Here is a 21,811-nt window from a genome sequence, read left to right on the forward strand (position 1 = left end):
GAGCTCGAGTAGCTCACGATCTGTCTCATTTCATTTACTGTCGTAGGTTTATCCATGTTTTTCAGAGGCCCTAATCTGTCTCAAATCCTTTTTAGAAACATCTTTGTATTAAGGATTCTCCGCATTTCTTGTTTGACTAGGAAAAGTAGATATATAACATTATAGTGTAAGAAGAGAAGAAGCAAGTGTAGTTGAGTAAATGAGCTCCATTTTTGGATTCTAGCATCAATACTTTGTGTTTTTAATCCTTCTTGATGTTATGATTTCTTAAAATGTGACGCTTTATTGTTGATTTGAACATTTAAGTATGTTGGGTGTTTTTTTTCATGATTTATGACTTAAATGATATTTTGATTATCAAACATGTGTTTTCATGGTGCCAGGCAATCTTAAATATCGCTATTAGGATTTAAAAATTAATTTTGGGTTAAGTTAGAGTGTTTAGAGTGAGTTTTGAGGTGTTTCCCGTATGAAATAGTGCATTTATGTGTTATGGTATCGGTACTAGATTAATAAAGGCAAATATTGACATTTTGCAAGGATACTCTATAGGGTAGTGTTGGAAAGATCCTTAAGCTCGGATTGAATCTCGACTTAAGTGAAAGACTTATATTTTTTAGAGTCACAATTGACCTTTTGAGTTAGGTAGGGTTGGATACCTAAAATCAAATTCAAATATATTTTGGAAAACTTTTTAAAAGAAAAAAAAATAATCTATATCTTATCAGAGATTCACTTGGAAGAATTCATGAGTCAATTATGCATGTGAAAGGATGAACACCCTCATAAAGCCCATAATCAGTACCATACCGATTTTAGATTATCTTAATAGTGAAATTTATATGTTTGAGCCAAAATTTAAAATATGATCCATTTACTTACCTTTGAAGGTTTTATACTGCAAAAAAAAAAAGTTTGGTATTTTAGTAATAAAAATATAACTAGAGTTAAGATTAATATGCAAAATAAGTAAAAATATCATGAATACCAAATTAATAAAAATAATAGATAACATGAAAAAAAGATTAAATAAAAATTAATATCGAAATTTAAAGGCATAATGGAAATAAACAAATAATTTAAAGCATAAATTTAAATTGTGAATTTCAAAAATATAAAAATTTAAAACAAAATAGAAAATAAATAGTAAATATATAAAATAGAAAAATAATAAATATATATACATATATATATACATAATATGATAAATATTATTATTCAAAAAATATGTATTTCTATATTAATAATGATAGAAAAATATAAATAGAAGTATATAAATATATATGATAAATTTTTGTTAATTATTTGACTACGCGTAAGTTCTAAATTTAGTCTCTGAATTTTAGTTTGACAAAGTTAACGATATAATTTTTGAATTTTAAAATTTCAATGAGACTTATACGGTGAATGGATAACATAACTAAATTGCATAGACTTAAAATAATCAAATTAAAAAATAACAATAAAATTTGCAACTTACTGATCAAAAAATAAAACTTGACTTATTGCATAGATTCATGTACCGTTTAAGTTATGACTTATTGCATAGATTCATGTACCGTTTAAGTATATGAACTAAAATTGACTAAATTAAAGTATATAGACAAAATGCAAAAAACATAAGAACTCATGACTTAGTTTTAAAAAAAAAAAGTTTAGAGACAAAGAGTTATTGGCCAAACACACCTTTTCGTCTGTATAAAAAATGTCATGACATAATTAATGTGAAAATGATGCTACATGTATTATTAATTTTTCGGAGAATAATATATCGAAAAAAGCAACTAAAGTTATTGAATTGGACCCACTTTTTTCCTTTAAAAATTAATATCTTTCAACTTTTAATCAGATGAGATTTTCTTGTAGTCCGTAAACGACAAAGTATTTTCCTAAAGTTTCCAACTTTAATTTTTTAATGATATAAAAGAAAAAGGTAAAAGTAAAAGTTTTGATGCGGAAGACCAAGACTTTCTGCTTGGGAGATATATTATTGGAGGCAACATTAAAGTAAATTATTGTAGGAGAAGTATCACTTTCCCACTTCATTGCTCTCTGTTTGCAATCTCACTTCGTTTTGTTTCTCAAAAATTGAACTCAAGGAGGAGGTACGCTTTCAACTCACTGCTGATTCCCTATAGTTTTTTTTTCATCTTTGATTATGATTATGCTATGTGTTTCCTTATTTAATATGTTGTTATCTTTTGGAGCCAGTGTTCTTATCCCGAGGGTTTCCTTCCCAGTTGTTCTATAGTTTGTTCTGCTTCGTATAGACTTTTCAAGCGAAAACATGGACTTTCTTGTTTCCATTGTTGGATCTCTTGTTTCCAAAGCTGCTGAGTACACCGTCGATCCCACTGCACGACAACTTAGTTACTTATTCAAGCATAAGACCAAGTTTCTGAACCTCCGGAGTAAAGTTCAAGACCTGAAGGATGCAAGAGAAAGGGTGCAACAATCTGTTGATTCGGCTACCAGGAAGGGGGAGAAGATTTTTGATGATGTTCGAAGGTGGTTGACAGAGGCCGATGAGAAGATCTACGAGCAGGCCGCAAAGCAGTTGGAGGAGGATGAAGAGAAAGCAACCAAGAGGTGTTTCGCCGGCTTTTGCCCCGATTTCAAGTCCCGTTATCAGCTTAGCAGGAAAGCGGAAAAGGAGGCCAATGCCATAGCTCAACTCCTGACTGAAAAGGATGCATTTAAGGATGTTTCCTACCATCCTGCAGTTGAAGTGACAGACGTTATCAGATCTGTCAAAGAATACGAGGCCTTCGGATCAAGAAGCGTTGCTTTTGATGAGGTCATGGCAGCATTGGAAGATGAGACTGTCAGTAAAATTGGAGTGTACGGGATGGGGGGTGTGGGGAAAACCACACTTGTCAAAGAGGTCGCCAGACAAGACAAGGTGAAACTGTCGTTTGATGAGGTGGTCTTCGTACCTGTAACACAAACTCCAAAGGCAGTAAATCTTCAAAATGAGATTGCCAGTCAGTTAGGAATGAAACTAGACAACGACTCAAGCGCTGATGTGCGAGCAGCCCGGCTACGCGATCGACTGAAGAAAGCTAAGAAGGTTCTTGTCATCTTGGATGATATCTGGGTGGAACAGGAAGTGGACACACTTGGAATTCCTTCAGCAGACCAACACAGGGGATGCAAGATATTGATGACATCTAGGAAGATTGATGTGTTAAAAAGGATGGATTCTCAACCAAACATTTCAATTGAAACACTGAAAGAAGATGAAGCTTGGAACCTGTTCAAGAAAATGGCTGGTCATATTGTTGAAAGCTCTGAAATACGGTCTATAGCAGTTGAGGTTGCCAAAAGATGTGCAGGACTGCCAATCGCTATTGCTACAATTGCAAAGGCTTTAAAGCCTAAAGATAAGTTGTTTGAATGGAGGGATGCTTTGCGACAACTAAGTAAGCCCTCTAAAACAAATTTCGAAGGCATACCAGCATACGCATATAAAGCAATAGAGTTGAGCTATAAGTTTCTAGAAGGTGAGGAACTTGGGCCAATCTTTTTACTATGTAGCATAATGGGTCATAATGCTACCGTGGAGAAATTGTTGAGATATGCCATTGGTTTGGGTTTTATCCATGATGTTAACACCATGGAAGACAGTCGAGATAGAGTATTGACATTGGTAAACAGTCTCACGGCCTCTTCTTTGTTACTAGAAGGTTCTCACCCAAACCGTTTTGACATGCACGACGTTGTACGTGATGTCGCCCAATCCATAGCCTCAAGAGATCGACATTGGCTAGCTTTATTCGAAGAGTTGCCAAACGAGGAGAAAATGAAAGAAAGCCAGCTGATAAGTTTACAGAATGCGGAGCTCAATGAGCTTCTTTATCACGAGTTAGAATGTCCAACCCTTGATTATTTCTCAATTGGCATGGATCATTTTTCGCCTCTGAAAATTTCAAATGACCTTTTTAAGGGGATGCAAAGACTCAAAGTCTTGGAATTTGGGAAAACAAAATTTACAACCTTGCCTTCCTCTCTTGGTTTCTTGAAAACTCTCTGTACATTGCGTTTGATAGACTGTGCTTTAGAAGATATAGCCATCTTTGGAGAGTTGGGAAATTTAGAAATCCTTGACCTCCGTGGATCTAGAATGGAAATGCTTCCAAAGGAGATAGGACAGTTGACCAGGCTAAAATTACTAGACTTGACTGAATGTGGCCGTCTTAAAGTAATATCACCGAATGTGTTGTCAAGTTTATCTAGATTGGAAGAACTATACCTATACTATAGCTTTGATGGATGGGAGGTTGAGGGAATTGAGACTCCAAGAGGGAATGCCAGTCTTGTTGAGTTGCAGCATTTGTCTCGTCTAATCACTTTGGAAATACATATTCCTGATGTGGAAGCCATACCAAAGGATAACTTGTTTCTCGGAAAGATGAAAAGGTTCAAGATTTCAATTGGAAATGAGACGTGGAAAGGGTCTGATCTGGAGAGGGTGGAAACATCAAGAATGTTGAAGCTCCAGACGAATAAAATTATTCATTTGGTCAATGGGATTAAATTGCTGTTGGGAAAAACTCAAAATCTATATCTCTTTCGATTGGAAGATGTTGAGGAAATGCTCTATTACCCAAGTGTCGAATCTTTTGGGCAATTAAGATCCCTGAGAGTCGAGTTGTGCGATAGGTTAAAGAATTTGTTCTCATTTTCCATAGCCAGAACACATCACCTGCTTGAAGTACTTGAGGTATCAGATTGCAAGAACCTCACAGAGTTAATTGTAGAAAAGGAAGAGATTAGCGAGAATGACACTTTGGAATTTAGTAAACTTCGCATCTTAACGCTAGATAGACTGGATAAATTTAATGGCTCGTGGCATTCGGAAAATACATTTCAATCCGTCGCATGGCTTTTTGATAAAAAGGTAATTATATTTATTTTATTTTCATCTATTAATTATGGTGTACATCAAATTTTTTATATTTTGATGTCTTTTCATGCGTTTTCCTTTAAATTGGATAAAAGAGTATATATTTATGCACTATTATATGATGCTGCGAGTTAAGTGACATTTATTCAATTGAAAAAAAATTAAGAAATTAAATTTTAAAACAATTATAGAATATTATTATAAGAATTATTTTTCATGTCATTTATTATCTTTATATAATATTTAAAAAGAACTTGTTACTTTCTAAAATAAACTATATGTTCTGCATGATAATTCAGAAAGAATTGCTATTAATGATGGGATATGAAACATGAGTTTTATATATTTGCAGGTTTCGTGTCCAGCCTTGGAGGAGTTGGACTTGAAGTCAGTGGGTGGCATTGAGAAAATATGGCATATTGATGATCAACTTTCTGGAATGTCTTTTGGGGTTCAAAGTTTAAGTTTTTTGAGAGTGTTGTATTGCCGTAAGTTGAAGTACGTATTTACTTCATCTATGGTTAAAAGCTTTGTGCATCTGAAAGAACTTGTGGTTTGTGGATGTGATGAAATGGAAGAGATAATAGAAGGAACATTAGCGGCAACAGAAGAAGAAAGGATTAGAGGCAGCATATGTGTGTTCCCTAAACTTGACTTTATGTATCTCCTTGGGCTTCCAAAATCGAAAAGATTTTGCAGTGGAAATTATCCAATTGAATTTCCCTCGCTAAGGGTGTTAATGCTACAAAGATGTCCTGAATTGAATACGTTCCTTTGTGATAGTGGAAAGAGCGGAGAAGCGCCGCCAAATTATCTCTTCAATGAAAAGGTATGCTTTAATTCTTCATGAATACATAGATATTTCCTATATGAAAAAAAGCAAATATTTTAATATAGAAAATTGTTTCACTTCAGTTATTGGTTTTAGTGGTAATACATACAGGAATAAAAAAGTTACTATTTTAATTTAATAAAAAAAATTATTAATTGTAAAAAAATATAAAAACAATATTTTTTTAGAGGAAAAAGAAAACAAAAAACCAATCATATGAAGCCTATTTGCAGTTCTAGAGTTGGCGAATTTCACAAAAAAATCACCCTAACGGTTTTTATTTCCTGTCAGACACACATGGAGGTTTATCTCTTGATCTAACACCTTTTGCAGAAAGGATCGACCCATGCACCACGTCTTACGCTGATGTGGCGTCACGTGTTGAAAGGCGCGGCCATGCACCGCGCCTTAAGCCATGTGTAAAAACCGGGTGCTAGTTTCGTAAATATTTTTAAAATGATGACTAATATGTAATTAATTTCTGTTAGGGTGATTTTTGTGTAAAAACGTCTTATTTATTTATTTTTTATGTGAAAAAAATGTTCTGCATTAAAATCTTTAAATATTCTTTTGCAAATTATTTTATAACTTGACAAATTTTGATTTTTGTATGAAATTACATAATACGTATAATCTAGTATAGGAAAACTTTGAGGGTACGCAATTTAAAATATGAATAATTTTATAAAAGTTTTATAACTAGTATTTATTTTACAAAATATGAAATATTTTCCTTTCTTTTGTGTTACTCTCTAAACTTGTAACAAAATTTAATAAAAAAATAATGTAAAGCTAAAAAATATCACCTATATATTTAAAATATTCTTTCTAAGCATTCCAATCCGTTGCATAGCTTTTTCATAAAAAAGATAATTATATTTATCTTATTTTGGTTTATTAATTATGGTGTACATCAAAATTTTTATATTTTGATGTTTTTTTTACTATTTTTCCTTTAATTTAGATAAAAAAAAGTATATATTTATTCACTATTATATGATGTTGCGAGTTACGTGGCATCGATTCAATTGAAAAAAATAAAAAATTAAATTTTAAAACAATTATAGAATTTTATTATAAGATCATGTCTTTTATTATCTTTATATAATATTTAAAAAGAACTTGTTACTTTCTAAAATAAACTATATGTTCTGCATGATAATTGAGAAAGAATTGCTATTAATGATGGGATATGCAACATGAGTTTTATATATTTGCAGGTTTCGTGTCCAGCCTTGGAGAGGTTGCACTTGGCGTCAGTGGGTGGCATTGAGAAAATATGGCATATTGATGATCAGCTTTCTGGAATTTCTTTTGGGGTTCAAAGTTTAAGAGATTTGAATGTTTGCGGTTGCAATAAGTTGAAGTACGTATTTACTTCATCTATGGTTAAAAGCTTTGTGCATCTGAAAACACTTTTTGTTGATGACTGTGATGAAATGGAAGAGATAATAGAAGGAACATTAGCGGCAACAGAAGAAGAAATGATTAGAGGCAGCATATGTGTGTTCCCTAAACTCGACTCTATGCGTCTCGATGGGCTTCCAAAATCGAAAAGATTTTGCAGTGGAAATTATCCAATTGAATTTCCCTCGCTAAGGGAGTTAAGGCTACGAAGATGTCCTGAATTGAATACGTTCCTTTGTGATAGTGGAAAGAGCGGAGAAGCGCCGCCAAATTATCTCTTCAATGAAAAGGTATGCTTTAATTCTTCATGAATACATAGATATTTCCTATCTGGAAAATAAAGCATATATTTTAATATATAAGAATTGTTTCACTTCTAGTTATTGGTTTTAGTGGTTATACATACAGGAATAAAAAAAAGTTACAATTTTAATTTAATAAAAAATCATTAATTCTATAAAAATATAAAAACAATATTTTTAGAGGAAAAAGAAAACAAAAAATCAATCATGTACAGCCTATTTGCAGTTCTAGAGTTTGGTTCTTGTACAATTAGCTTCTTACACCACAAATATTGTAAGACAATCCAGCATTTTAGAGTCAAAAAGTTTAAAATTATTTTTAATGTTGGATGGATGATGATGGGATTTATGAGAAAATTGAAAAAAAGAAAATGAAGTAAAACATGATGTGTATGGTAGTAGCAATAAACTATTTCCTTAACTTGAATTCTTTTGCTGTTATGTTTTCTATGATATATACTTGCTGACACATTCAAATCAATTACGTATGTAGGTTATACTTCCTGTGCTAGAGATATTGGGAATTTATGAAATGGACAACTTGGAGACGCTATGGTGTGACCAACTTGCTCAACATTCCTTTTCTACACTAACTTCCATAAATTGGCCCTCATTGAAGAAGCTGTATGTGAGTGGATGTCACAAAGTGGGGATATTGTTTGCTTCTCGAGAAGTAAGTGGAAGTCATCAGCCCCTCTTTTGGGTGAATGAGGTATCATCCTAATTCCCAAACTCTTTATTTATTTGATTTGATTCTTGTTTAGTGTTAGAGTCTTTCAATTTTCAACAATGCATCCTATGTTTGTGTCGTTAACAAACAAAGGGTAATTGGTGCAGTCTACGTTTCCAAATCTACGTAAACTCACTTTGGGATGGAATGCTGGAATCAAAGATATCATATGGCATTGTGAAACCCAACAAAAACAGCAACTTTTGTCTCACTGCTTGCCCAACCTGAAAGTCGTTAAACTTGAGGGGTATCCGGAGCAATTAACCCTATTACCATCATACTTGTTCCATTTATTAGCCATACCCTATCTTCAAACACTTGAAATAAGAGAATCGTATTTTAAAGAAATGATATTTCAAAGTGAAGAAGGTGGTGAGGAAAAGCCTTCATGGCTGCTACTCTCTCAGATAACTGAATTAAAGTTGTATTCTCTTCTTGAATTGGTGCATCTATGGAAGGAAAAGGAAGGATTCCCAAATCTAAGGATTTTGGATGTTCACCGGTGTCATGAATTAAAAGGTAATCTAGCTCCATCCTCGGCATCTTTCCGAAATCTGGTGACTTTGAAAGTATGCGACTGTGACGGAATCATAAAATTAATCACACATCCCACAGCCAAAAGTCTAGTGCATCTCAAAGAAATGATTATAACCAGTTGTAGAAATATAGAGGAGATAATACAACGTGGGGATGATCACGATGAGCTCAGTTTCCCCCTACTCAACAGTTTGGTACTTGAATCTCTACCAAAACTAGAAAGCTTCTGCTCATCAGGGAATTATACCTTTTCATTCCCATCCTTGGAAGATCTAGTTGTACAGGATTGCCCCAAGATGAAGATGTTCTCTCAAGGACACTCAAACACTCCAATGTTGCACAAAGTACGATTACACTGGCGGGAAGTAAAAGAGCGTTGGGAAGGCAGCCTTAACAACACCATACAGCACCTATTCAGAGAAAAGGTATGTTTCCACAAATTTCCTTTTTATATACTATTTTACAAATTTGCTGTAATTGCCTTTACATTATATACTCACTACAAACAATATATACACATTCATTCATACAGGTTAGTATAAATCTTATACAAATATAATGACAAATTGAAAATCCATTAATATAGGTTCATATTATACTAACAGAGGTCCAAATTACGTCAGAGATACGAATTAAAAAATGTACGATCTATACACGTTTTGTATTGTAACTCAGATAATTTACAAATCTATGAGTGTACATTGTAACGTATAAAATTATATACTTATGAATCTTCATTCCCTTAGTTAATATAATATTTTTTAAATTATTTTTACCAACAAATTGAAAATCTATTAATACAGGTTCATATTATACTAACAGAGGATCAAATTTTGTTAGATATACGAATTAAAAAATGCACGATTTATATAAGTTGTGATTGTAACTCACAGATTGTGTATGAATTTGTACATGGTCATTGCATCTAATACAAATCTATGAGTGTACATGGTAACATAAAAATATATATATTTCATTATGTTATTCACGCGGTAATCATAACAGCATGCGATGAACGAGGAAGGTGAGAATTCTAAAGAAGATCAAAGTAAATCTTTTCCACTTCTAACGCCCAGGTAAGTCTAAATACATTTTAATTTATTCTTTTTTTTTCTTTATCATAAATGATATTAATCTCTCTTGAGGATTATTAAATGTAGAATCTCAGAGGAAGTGGAAAATTCCACAAAAGATAAAGGCAGTTCTTCAACTTCTAACTTCGAATGACCTGAATCAAGTAAGCATATATAATGTGGATAGTTATTGTTAGCTTCAACAAGATAGCTTCTTAGGTAATGATTTCTTCATCTTAGGTTCAAAAGTGCAAGAGTACTTATAATTCTTATTCCCTTAGTGTGTCACTTGATTTGAGTTTATATATTAATCACTTGATTTTTCCTCTTGTGGCCTCATATTGAAACGTCTGTTATCATCAATGTAACAGTGTATGGTAGCAGAAAACTAATCGATTCGAATGTTGCCCCTCCTATTTTGCTCTGCCTTGATTGAAGTTTGATGGCTTGCGAAGAATGAATCGAAGGTTTAAAACATGGATTCGATAGAATTTGTAATTAACAAATTTTCCATCTTTAGAATATCGTTTGATTTGTTCTAATATTTGTGACGAATAGTACAGATTGTGTATGTCGAAGTATGCAATTTATGTTATGAAGATTTGTGATCTAGTCTAAATCAACCATGTTTGTATTTGTAAATATATATATTTGTAGTGAAAGTATCTTTGGCAATGATGTATACTCATTCGTTTATTTATATTCTCTGGTTTTGCAAAACCAAGTTCCTTGGTTTATCCTTAGCCTCACATCTTCCCTTTCAGCTCGGGAGCTTGACCCTCCTTTGTCTTCGTAAGTCACTTGCCGTCGGTAGGCAACGTCTCCTCTACCTTTGCTTTGTCTGTGTGCTTTTCCACATTTTTGTCGGAGTCGAGTTTCCGTGGTTATCCTCTAACTAGGTCATCTCCTATTGCCTTTTAGTATCTTCACCTCTTTAGCCTCAGCGGTCAAGCGTCGTTGTTGCTTCAATGTGATTTTTGTGGTGTGCAGTGTAGACCACAGTTTTCCTCTAGCGGAAGTGCTGGGCAGTATTTTTCCGTCTTCCTTCTATGGAGGTTTTCAATGGAGGAAGAGAAGAAAAAGTCGTAACACCATACATGTTATGTGGCATGCTACAGCATTACAAGCTGATCATTAACTTGTCATCAAATTTTACGTATTAAGAGCACTCGGAGATGACATTGTTAGAAGAATGGAAGTGAAGGTCGCAAACTTCGAACATGATAAACCGAACATCAAGGAAAAATGAGGAGCAAATGAAGCACAAATCAAGCAATCAAATCAATTGAAAAAGAAAAGCAAAAACATGTTACAACTGGTGATTAGGCAAACCCAAAAACACTGCCTTAACAATGCCATTAACCAACCAAATTAGTAGAAACCCAAAGGGTCAAACCCCAATTTTTCATATTCTTCTCCCTCATCACCAAACACACCATACAATTAAACCCCTTGTTTTTTATCTCATTTATAAAGACTCTCTCAGTTAGATAAATATTTTTTTAACTTCTACATTTCATCATCTGGTCCTCCCAGCATCACCTGCATAATCACAACATATTCTATCACATTTCAGTTAAGTTCTGCAGCAAAAATGATGTATCAAGATAAATGTAAGTAACTTGGATTTCTGAGATTCTTCGAAAAGATTGTTAGGAGCGTACGTTACAATCGAGAGCGTGCTTTCATGCAACCATGATAGTTGCATTTGTTTCCTTATCTGATTCAAATATTAATACAGAGGAGAGCTCTTTCTTCGGTTGCCAAAACAATGACTTGGCCGGAGCATTTGCCTGGCCTCTAGCTCCACATAGCTTCATTAGAAAAAGCCAAAAGAATGTTAGAACGGTAAAAAAAATTTAAAGAATAATAAAAAACTTGTAAGAGGAGTAAAATAATCACCAGCATTGATGTGGAATAGTTTTCTCTGCACTTTGTGATCCATCCTCTACAGAGCTTGATCCTCATCTTTCCAATATTGAATGTGTAAGTCGAGCGTGATGAATGATCTTGTCCATTGATCTGGGAAATGACTACCTAGAAAAGACATTGAATGAATAAACTTCGATTAGAATTGAATGAGACGAATATTCCTACCATGTCAACTGGCTCTAGAATAAAATTTATGATGAACCAAACTACTCAATGAGACATTCTGGAAAAATGACATTCAATGGATAGCTGTTTTCTTCACTTTCCTTGTGTTATATCAATAGATTCATACACTATCAAAGCATCACACACATACAATTGATGATCATGATATCACCAAAGACAAATCGAAAGGAATCAAACGCACATTAAATTCACTGCTATATTTCTGCAAAAGTGTCTCATGTATCCTAAATTCCAGTATCTATATCAAAATTCAAAGTATCCCTACATAACTTATCTCTGCAACATAAACCCCAAAAGTTACAAATATCATAAAAGGATTACATGATCTCAAAAAAAAATTATCTCCTTAATTCTAAAGGCTAAGATATACTCTCTATTTATAGAGTCAAATACATGGTCACAAAGAAGCCTTATACCACAAGGATTCTTATCACAAATAAATTTAATCCTCAAATAATATTCAACTACTAGAATTACAATGAGATTCAATTTAATTATAAATTGTAATTTGGATCAAAATATAACAATGCATAAACTTTGATAAAATATCTAATATGGTATAAATATTTTTAAAATTTTCAATTTAGTATTTATACTGTCAATATGTCTAATATTGCATCTAAAATATCATTATGTGTATTATTATAGTACTAAATTAATATTGTTAGTAAATTTCAAATCAATCAATGAAAATTCATAGGTACTATAATGATATGTAAAATTATAGTTGAAGTTCCATATTAGAAATTTCAAAAGTACATATATCACATTAGGAATTTTGTCGAAGTATAAGTAGCACATTAGGAATTTTGTCAAAGTATAGGTACACATTAGGCATTTTGTCAAAGTATAAGTACAACATTAGACTTTTTTGATCAACGCTTAAGTACAATATTATACATTTGTTTAAGCTATATAGCTAGTGCCATAGGAGTTCCTTTAACTATGGATTCAATCACTGCCTCAAAATCTAGACTCGAATTTGCTAAAATCTGTGTTGAGGTAGGAGCGAATGAAGAAATTCCTAAAACTGTCGAAGTGGTTCTTGCAAATGGTCAAACGACCACGATTTTTGTTGAAGTTCCCTGGTTTCCTAATTGTTGTAGAAAATGTAATACGCTTGGTCATAGTGAGAAAGGTTGTTTGGCTAACTTGTCTACAGCCCCTGCTTCTTCACAAGTTTGGAGAAAAAAGGGTGAATTAACTCCTGTAGCACAGAATAATCTCTCTGGAGGTACTGAAACCTCTCAGGACCCGTTGTCAGTTGGTTCTCCTTCAAAGGATGAGACTACCTTAAAAGATAATGATTCCAGTAAAGAACCAGCTTGTTCTTCCCTTGACCGCAAAGACCCTCCTACCAAGGGTGAACCTTCTCTACCCAACTCTAATACTTCAAAAGATGAATGCAATGTCTCTAATATTCCCCCATCTCACTGTGATCCCCCTGTAGAAGGAGAGCTTGCTTCCCCTGTTCATTCTGATTCTCTTGAAAAAGGAATTAAAGCTCCTTCTGTTCCTAAAAGAGGTAGAGGTAGACCTGTAAAGGTTAAAACCAAAGTTGCTCTAAAAGGTTCTTCTAACAAATTTGAAGTTCTTAATATAGTAGATGAAAATTCTCCTTCCTTAGAGGATCAAAGTAAAAAACCTTGCTCTGCTGCCTCGGGTGTGGCAATACTGATCAAAGATCTTAAATCAAAAAAGGAGAAATTAGACAAGGCTAAAAGTAACTCTGACAGGGTTAACAGAGGTGTTTTAGATTCTTCATCCCAATGATAATCTTCTTCTGGAATGTCAGAGGATTAAATAATCCTCAAAAACAAAATAAAGTTCTGCATAAGGCTAATCTTTACAAGGTTGATGTTCTTTGTTTGATGGAGACTAGGGTTAAAGCTGAGAAATCTGAGGAATTATTAAATAATAAGTTCCGGAACTGGAATGTTATTTCAAACTATGATTTTGCTTCCAAGGGAAGGATTTGGTTTCTATGGAAAAAAGGTTTGGATTTCTCATTTTGTCATGCTACTGCCCAATGTATCTCTGTTAAAGGCCTTAACAATGGTGTTCCTATTATTATTTCTGCAATCTATGGTAGCAATGATGGTACTCAAAGAAGACAACTTTGGCAGCAATTACATGATCTTGATTCCAACTTTGGCTCTTTCCCTTGGATTCTTGGAGGGGACTTCAACATTATTCTTCACTCAAACGAAAGTTCTGACCATGATCTCTTGGGTCCACTTTCAAGACACTCTCCATGACCTTCTACTCCAAGATCATCCATTCTTTAGTCCTACTTTCACATGGAGCAACAAACAAAAAGACTCCTACCTTTCTAGGAAACTCGACAGAGTGCTTATTAACTCCTTTTGGGTCAACTCTTTCCAGAACTCGTTTGTGGAATTTCTTGCTCCAGGGTCTTCGGACCACTGCATGGCCCTTGTTTGGCTTAACAGAGAGTCCCAAGAAAACCGTCCCAAGCCATTCAAAATTTTTAACTTCTGGACTAAACACCCTAATTTCCTTCTTGAAGTTCAGCAATCTTGGCAGCAACCTATTCAAGGTAATCCTATGAAGACTCTTTTCCTCGAGTTAAAGCTCCTTAAGACTTGCCTGAAGAACATTATTAAGGATTGCTATAGTAATATTTCTGTAAGGGTGCATCAAAAGAAAGATGAGCTTGAACAAATTCAACATTCAACCCTTAAAAGGAATTAGCTCCATTGACAATGAGTTAAAAATTCAAAATGAGCTTTTATCCCTTGAAGCAGCAGAGAACATGTTTCTAAAACAGAAAGCTAAAGTCCAGTGGCTCAAGAAGGGTGATAAATGTTCTAAATATTTCCACTATTTCATTGCTGCTAAAAACAAAAGGGATACAATTAGAGTTCTTGTCAATGATCAAGGAAGCAGACTTGAGACTTTCGATGATATGGCATCTGAAGTCATTGAGTTCTTCAAAAAAAAAGTTGGGTACTGAAGATTTCAATGTTAAAGTTAGTGATCCCAATATCCTGAAAAAATCTACTTCAACTTAACTTGCCTAGTGAAGCTACAGTAGATTTAGCAAAAGAAATCACTGTTGAGGATATTAAGGAAGCTATCTTCAATCAAGGTAATGATAAGGCTCCTGGCCCTGATGGTTTTACTCCCCTCTATTTTAAAAAAACTTGGCCAGTGGTTGGCGAGGATGTGTTTAATGCGGTTACATTATTCTTCCAAAAGTCATCCATTCTGCCTGCTTTCAATTCCACTATCATAGCCTGGTTCCAAAAATCACTAATCCTAGCAAGGTAAAAGATTACAGACCTATTTCCTGTTGCTCAGTAATTTATAAGTCTATTACCAAGATTCTTGTCAAAAGGCTGACTAATCTACTACCAGAAATTATAACTCTCAACCAATCAGCCTTTGTTAAAGGTAGAACCATTATTGATAATACTCTCCTTGCTCGAGAACTAGTGAAAGGTTATGGAAGGAAGTCTATTTCCCCAAGGTGTGCTCTTAAAATTGACCTTCAAAAAGCTTTTGATTCCCTTCACTGGGGATTCATTTATTCTATTCTTAAGGCCATTGAACTGCCAACTAAGTTCATTGCTTGGATTGAAGCTTGTTATACAGAAGCTAGATATTCTATTTCTTTTAATGGATCCTTGATTGGTTATTTCAAAGGAGAAAGAGGCATAAGGCAAGGTGATCCTTTATCACCCATCTTATTTGTTCTTGCTATGCACATCCTTTCAAGACTTCTTAATATTGTTGCTGCCAGAGGTATTTTCGGGTACCACCCAAAATGTAAAAAGATTGGTCTCACTCACCTTTCTTTTATGGATGATCTTCTTATTTTCTGTAAAGGAAATTTAGAATTGGTTACTGGTGTTATTACTGTCCTTAACAAATTCTATGACATGTCTGGGCTTAAGTTAAATGCTGCCAAAAGTGAACTGTTTGCTGTTGGAATTTCTCTTAGAAATCTTGAGAACATTAAACTTTCAACTGGTTTTAATTATGACTACTTACCAGTGAGGTATCTTGGGGTTCCTTTAGTCACTCGAAAACTCAATGAAAATGATTGTTCGACCCTTATTGACAAGATCAGATTAAGACTTCGTCATTGGTCTGGGAAACACTTAAGCTATGTTGGAAGGCTTGAACTTGTTAAAACTGTCCTATTAAGTATAGCTAACTTCTGGTGTAGGCAGTTTCTTCTTCCTCAGGCTGTTATAAACAGGACAAACCAGTTGTGCTCTCGGTTCTTATGGAAAGGCTCCGACACTGCAGCTACTAGTGCAAGAGTCAGTTGTGATAATATTTTTTGTCCTAAATCCGAAGGAGGGCTCGGATTAAAGAATTTAAAATCATGGAACAAGGCTTGTATGATGCAGCTCATTCGAAACCTTTTTTCTGGTGAAGGCTCCTTATGGATTGCTTGGATTTATAGCTATGTGATAAAGACTAAAGACTTTAGAGAAATGACTGAAGGTGCTTCTTTTAGTTGGTGCTTCAAAAGACTTTTAAAATTAAAAACAGAGGCCCTCCCTATTTTAAATGCAGGAGCAACGAATACTAAAGTTATTTGGGAAGAGATTCGGGTCAAACGTGACAAGGTTCCATGGCATAAACTAATTTGGTTCCCCCTCTACATCCCTAAATTCAGCATTATTTATTGGATGGCTATCTTGGATAGACTCCCAACTAGGGAAAGGCTTACTTGTATGGGAATTGCCACTGTTGGTTCACGCGTTTTATGCAACGAGGCCCTCGAATCGAGAAACCATTTGTTTGCTGACTGTGCAACGGTAATTTCCCTATGGAAAGCAATATTAAGCCTCACTCACTTGATCAAGCCTCCTATGTCATGGGATAATATGCTTGCTTGGGCTTGTGCATCTTGGAAAGGTAAATCCCTCCTTACTACCATCATGAAGATTGCTTGGTGTGCTTTCATTTACATTGTTTGGGAGGAAAGAAATAGAAGACTATTCCAAAAAAGGGCTCGAACGATTGAAGAGATGTTAAGCTCCATAAAGGAGATTGTTGGCATTCAACTCGGAAGTAGAAATTTTAATAGACTTGATAATGTTAATATTTTTCTTTGTAACAATTGGGGTATAGGCTAACCATTTTTTGTTGTAAGTAGTTTGTCTTTGTTCCTTGATTGAGATGTTTTTGTACTGAACTCTTCTTTTGGATAATAAAATTTTACTTATCCAAAAAAAATTATACATTTTAAAAGTACATGCAACACGTTAAATATTTTGTCAAATATAAATATCAAATGTGACATTATTCCAATAAAAAATATGTTTAATTATGTCCCACACCAACAACCAGTTGATTTACTAGGATGAAACACTAGATTCTTTAAGCAAGGTCAGGAGTTCGAATCTGGGCATTTACGAATGAAGCAAAATGGGTTGGGAGGGTCGCCTTCACCTCTACAGTACCTGGTATGGATTAGTTGGTTAATAAATAGAATACCAATTGTTAATTCAAAAAATTATGATAAAATATAGCTTGAAAAGGGTGAAAGTATCCTCTAGGCCCCTCTATTATAGGAAACTGGACCAATTTAGTTCATCTATTGTAAAGTAGACTTGGTACTATTAAATGGATCAATTTAGTCCATGTATTAGTAAAAAGAATCAAATAATTTTTTTGCTTAATCACATGTCTCTGACTTATCGGTCGACTAATTCTGATCAAATATTACAGAGCTCCATTACAAAATGACCCTCCCAATCCAATTTTATCCATTTAAAATGCCAATATTTATAATATTTTGATTGTTTACGTTATCGATTTATACTATTTCGGTCACTAAGACATTAAACATCGTTAGTTTGTTGACATGATACGTTAGTAAAGAGGTTAATTTTTAATTTGACACCTAAAATTTAGATAGAATATCAATTTAACTCTTGAAATCGACCAAAGTCTTCGGTCATTGGTTGTCTCTCACCACCATCGATCAATTTTGGTCGTCGTAGGCTACCGTCACTTTCGTCCTATCATTTTCACCACCAACAATTCTCATCTTGAAACTGCAGTTAATTGAATTCTTAAGAGTGTGACTTATAATAACTAGTAATGGTAGAAATACTTTTCTATATTCTATAAGGTCATACATCTAAAACTTAATTCACTCAAAAATGAGATTCTATCTATTTAAAAGATAGGAAAATTTCCATCATTAGTTATCAATCTATTACCATTTTCCTATTTTGATCATCAATTTTTTTTATAAGAACATCACCAACGTTATTTCTAGTTTCTTATTTTGATCATCAATCGTTAAATATTAAACGATGATGTTGATATAGATTTTTAATCATTTTTTATTTTCCACGTTAGTTTTTGTTTCCTAATCAAAAGTTGCAATGGATACAAAGGTCGAGCTTGGGATTATCTTTCAATGGATAGGAAAGTAAAGCCAAGTATGAGAAGCTTGGGGAAACATGCTAAATAAAATATCAATCTGTTGTAGTCTAACTGACGAGTAAAAATTTTAAATCTACATCCGTCCGTGTGAATACATTCTCAAATCCATCTCTACACCCACTATCCAATTAGATACTCACCACACATCCCATACCTATATGTACATGTTCATACCCAATTGGTAGCAACCTTAGAGATTACATAATTAACAAAACATAAAACAAACACATCCATTAAGAGGCATAATAAAATCCTATACTAATACAGAGTTGGAACACTTTTGCTATCAGATGCCGCCATCCCCGGCCACACTCTTATATTCATGACAACTCCCAAAACGAAGAGGACAAGCTATTACAAACCCTATACCACTACCCTCAAGATCAACAATGTCAGAATACACTCAACCTCCCTCCCTCCATTGCTTTCGTTAACTACAACCTCCCACAGCCTCGCCAACTAACCACAATTTAAAATCCTTAACTAAGCATGTTTCCATCTAAGTTTACTCTTTAACTTTTAAGTTCTCTTAAAGCACCATGCTCGACACTTGTGTATGATGCATATCCAAACACACAAATATGGAGATATGACTCTCCAATGACCCTCCAAATACATCAACAAGAATCAAAACAGAAGACAGAGATATTCACCCGCATGATACTTATCAGTCCATATCTTATTCAATCTATATACATCAAAAAGAATCGAAACAACAGACATAGATATTCACCCGCATGATACTAATCAGTCCAGATCTTATTCAATCTATATATATCAACAAGAATCGAAACAGCAGACACAGATATTCACCCGCATGATACTAATCAGTCCAGATCTTATTCAATCTATATACATCAACAAGAATCGAAACAGAAGATACATATATTCACCCGCATGATACTAATCAGTCCATATCTAATTCAATCTATATACATCAGCAAGAAGGTAGTTGAAAACACAAACACACATATGTTTCGAAGTCTCTGTTTATTATCTATTCAACCTGTAAGAAAATCGAAACGATCTAAAATAAGATTAACATGGTAGACCAAAAAATTTCTTCCTATAACAAGCTTAACTAATGCAACCCCAACCATTAAATTACCTTTGACAGACAAGAGTTCCATTGCAGACACTTTTGCCTCACAAGAAACACCCTATTTTCCTTATTTCTCAGTGATATAATTTGAATATTGTAAGAACAAAGAAATTAAGAACTTCCTGCTGGGCCAATTTATGATGATGGTTTAAAAAGTAACGAAACATGTGATCCCTGAAATGACCCAAAAACAATATCTGGAATTGTTCATCCCCCTGAAATCTAAGCTAATTACCTCTATATCGTTTCAGAAACCCAGAAATACCCAGATCCTATTTGCTCTAAAATAACATTAAAAAACAGATCAAACCAACAAGCAATCAATAGAGATGGAACCTTTTTTATATTGAAAAAGCTGTCAGAGAAAGGAAAAAGACCTGGAAAATGGGGAATGTGTACCTCGAGTAGTCGAGTTGCTCAGACAAAGGAAGGAAGTGGAATTGTGTAGGGAAATGGGGAAAGTTCACTTGCTTTACTTATAGCGGTGAGTTGGGGTATTGATTGTATCAACCGCCAAGGATCCAACTATCCAAGGTAGTTGACACGTAATGCACACCGAGACTTAGGGTGCGTTTGGTTCACGGAATGTAAGATTACCAGTGGGAATGTAAGATTACCAAGAAATAGGATTATAGGGATATTATATTTTGTGTTTGGTTGGCTTAGCAGGAATGTAAGATTACCGTATTTGGTTAAAGGAATAAAAGATTATTGAAATTTATATTTGACCAAATTGTCCTTATTATATATTTGTATAATATTACAAGTTGAAAAATATTTATATATTTTTTTAAAAATTTTAAATTCATAATATTTATATATATTTTTTTACAAAATTAAAAATATAAAAAGATTTAATGAAAGGGTAAAATTGTATTTTAACCCCTGAACTTCATATAAAATTTTAATTATATATATTTTTTTGTAAATCTATAATAATTTAAGGATAAATTTGTAATTTAACCTTCGTAGAATTTTTATTATTCAATGACAGAAGAATGATGTTTTTGAAAAAAAAATAAAAATTTAAGGACATTTTAGTCCAAAACACCGGTAATCCAATAATACCTAAGGAAAGGGAGGTAATGACATTCCCGGTAATATACCCAAAAAAATCCACTATTGGTAATCTTACATTACCGGGAATAGGATTCCCGGGCTAACCAAACGTGGGAATGTGGATTTCATTCCCATGGAAATCCAACATTCCCCCATCCAAACACCCCCTTTAAGTCTTAATTTTTATTTGGAGGAGAAAGACAAAAGGACATCAGTTTAATTTAAGATTAAGTAGTGACATTTTGCGTAATTGAAAAATTATAATATAACTTTTTTTTAGTGTAACATAAAATGTTATTATTTTAATATTTTTGATTGAAATGAAAATGTTAATTTTTTATAATATTTTTAGTTCAACCTAAAGTGTTAAGAAGATTTAATATTTTAAATTGCTCTCAACTGAATTTATTATATTTTTTATAACATTTTTATGCATTCATTTTATGTCATTTCTTAACCTTAAATTAGACTGCAACACAATATAATTACACTGCTTAGGAAAGATATCACCTCGGTAAATGTTATATGAAAAATAATAAGGGTGAACTATTAAAATAATCATTTTTGTTTTTATTTTATTCATTTTGATAACTGATTTTAGAAGAAAAAAAATTATATTTCAATTACTTACGTTATGAATTTGTTAAATTTTTAATCGCATGTTTTACTGATTGTTACATTTGATCACTAAACAATTAACTTTTGTTAGTTTAATGACATGACATGTTATTAAATAGGTTAATTTTTAATTTGATCCCTAAACTCTAGATAAAATATCAGTTTGATCTTTAAATTCGATCAAAATCTCTTATCGTCAATCTTCACTCATTGTCGATCATCGTCGTTGATGACCTTTGGACTCCAAAATAATTAGTTCACTCTTTTTTTGGCTTCCTAAACGTGAAATCGAAGTTTATTTCACCATAAAAAAATCTGAAACTCAACAAATTTAACCTAAAATACTTCCATTTCCTTTAAAATTAAACTATAATAATAATTTTATCATTAATATTCTTATAAAAATAAGGACACCAAGAAAATCCAAATCAATATTATAATCGAATCCATATTTTTTTTGTTTATAATATTGTTATGTTATATACTTTAGTTTTGTTTATAATATTAATTATAAATTTGTAAAACTGCAACAAAAGCGATAGAACTTTAATTCAATTCTAATATAAATTAAATTAATCTTTAATCATAAAATAATGTACTTGATAGTTGTATCGATAAACCAATGAGATTGATTTTTGTCACTGTTAGGCTCGAATCCTGGGAATTGAAATTTTTAATTTTATTTTTTA

At 33.2% G+C, this 21,811-nt stretch overlaps 1 protein-coding gene and 1 long non-coding RNA gene across 4 annotated transcripts in view; one reads left to right on the forward strand and one right to left on the reverse strand.

Moving 5' to 3' along the window:
* The first annotated feature begins 2,022 nt into the window (after nt 1–2,022).
* The window catches only part of LOC120125872 (disease resistance protein At4g27190-like), a 33,120-nt gene continuing 13,331 nt past the window's right edge, over nt 2,023–21,811 (forward strand). Inside the window, exons 1-9 of one of the 3 annotated variants that reach the window (XM_039144202.1) lie at nt 2,023–2,105; nt 2,212–4,900; nt 5,259–5,735; nt 6,959–7,435; nt 7,941–8,159; nt 8,285–9,139; nt 9,720–9,790; nt 9,875–9,951; nt 10,159–10,339. In XM_039144202.1, the coding sequence (XP_039000133.1) occupies nt 2,288–4,900; nt 5,259–5,735; nt 6,959–7,435; nt 7,941–8,159; nt 8,285–9,139; nt 9,720–9,790; nt 9,875–9,941 (4,779 nt within the window). In that variant the 5' untranslated portion in view covers nt 2,023–2,105; nt 2,212–2,287 and the 3' untranslated portion in view covers nt 9,942–9,951; nt 10,159–10,339. Of the gene's footprint in view, nt 2,106–2,211; nt 4,901–5,258; nt 5,736–6,958; nt 7,436–7,940; nt 8,160–8,284; nt 9,140–9,719; nt 9,791–9,874; nt 9,952–10,158; nt 10,340–21,811 lie in introns of those variants that run through there. The other 2 variants (XM_039144201.1, XR_005516407.1) reach the window with 2 other exon arrangements.
* On the reverse strand, nt 11,052–19,982 carry LOC120125874. Its single transcript, XR_005516408.1, has 4 exons — nt 19,823–19,982; nt 11,690–11,824; nt 11,452–11,601; nt 11,052–11,329 (listed from the first exon to the last, which is right to left on the reverse strand). It is a non-coding gene; the product is annotated as an uncharacterized LOC120125874 (long non-coding RNA).

The sequence above is a fragment of the Hibiscus syriacus genome, unplaced genomic scaffold (genome assembly GCF_006381635.1).
Source record: "Hibiscus syriacus cultivar Baekdansim isolate YM2019G1 unplaced genomic scaffold, ASM638163v2 tig00110445_pilon, whole genome shotgun sequence".
NCBI lineage: Eukaryota > Viridiplantae > Streptophyta > Magnoliopsida > Malvales > Malvaceae > Hibiscus > Hibiscus syriacus.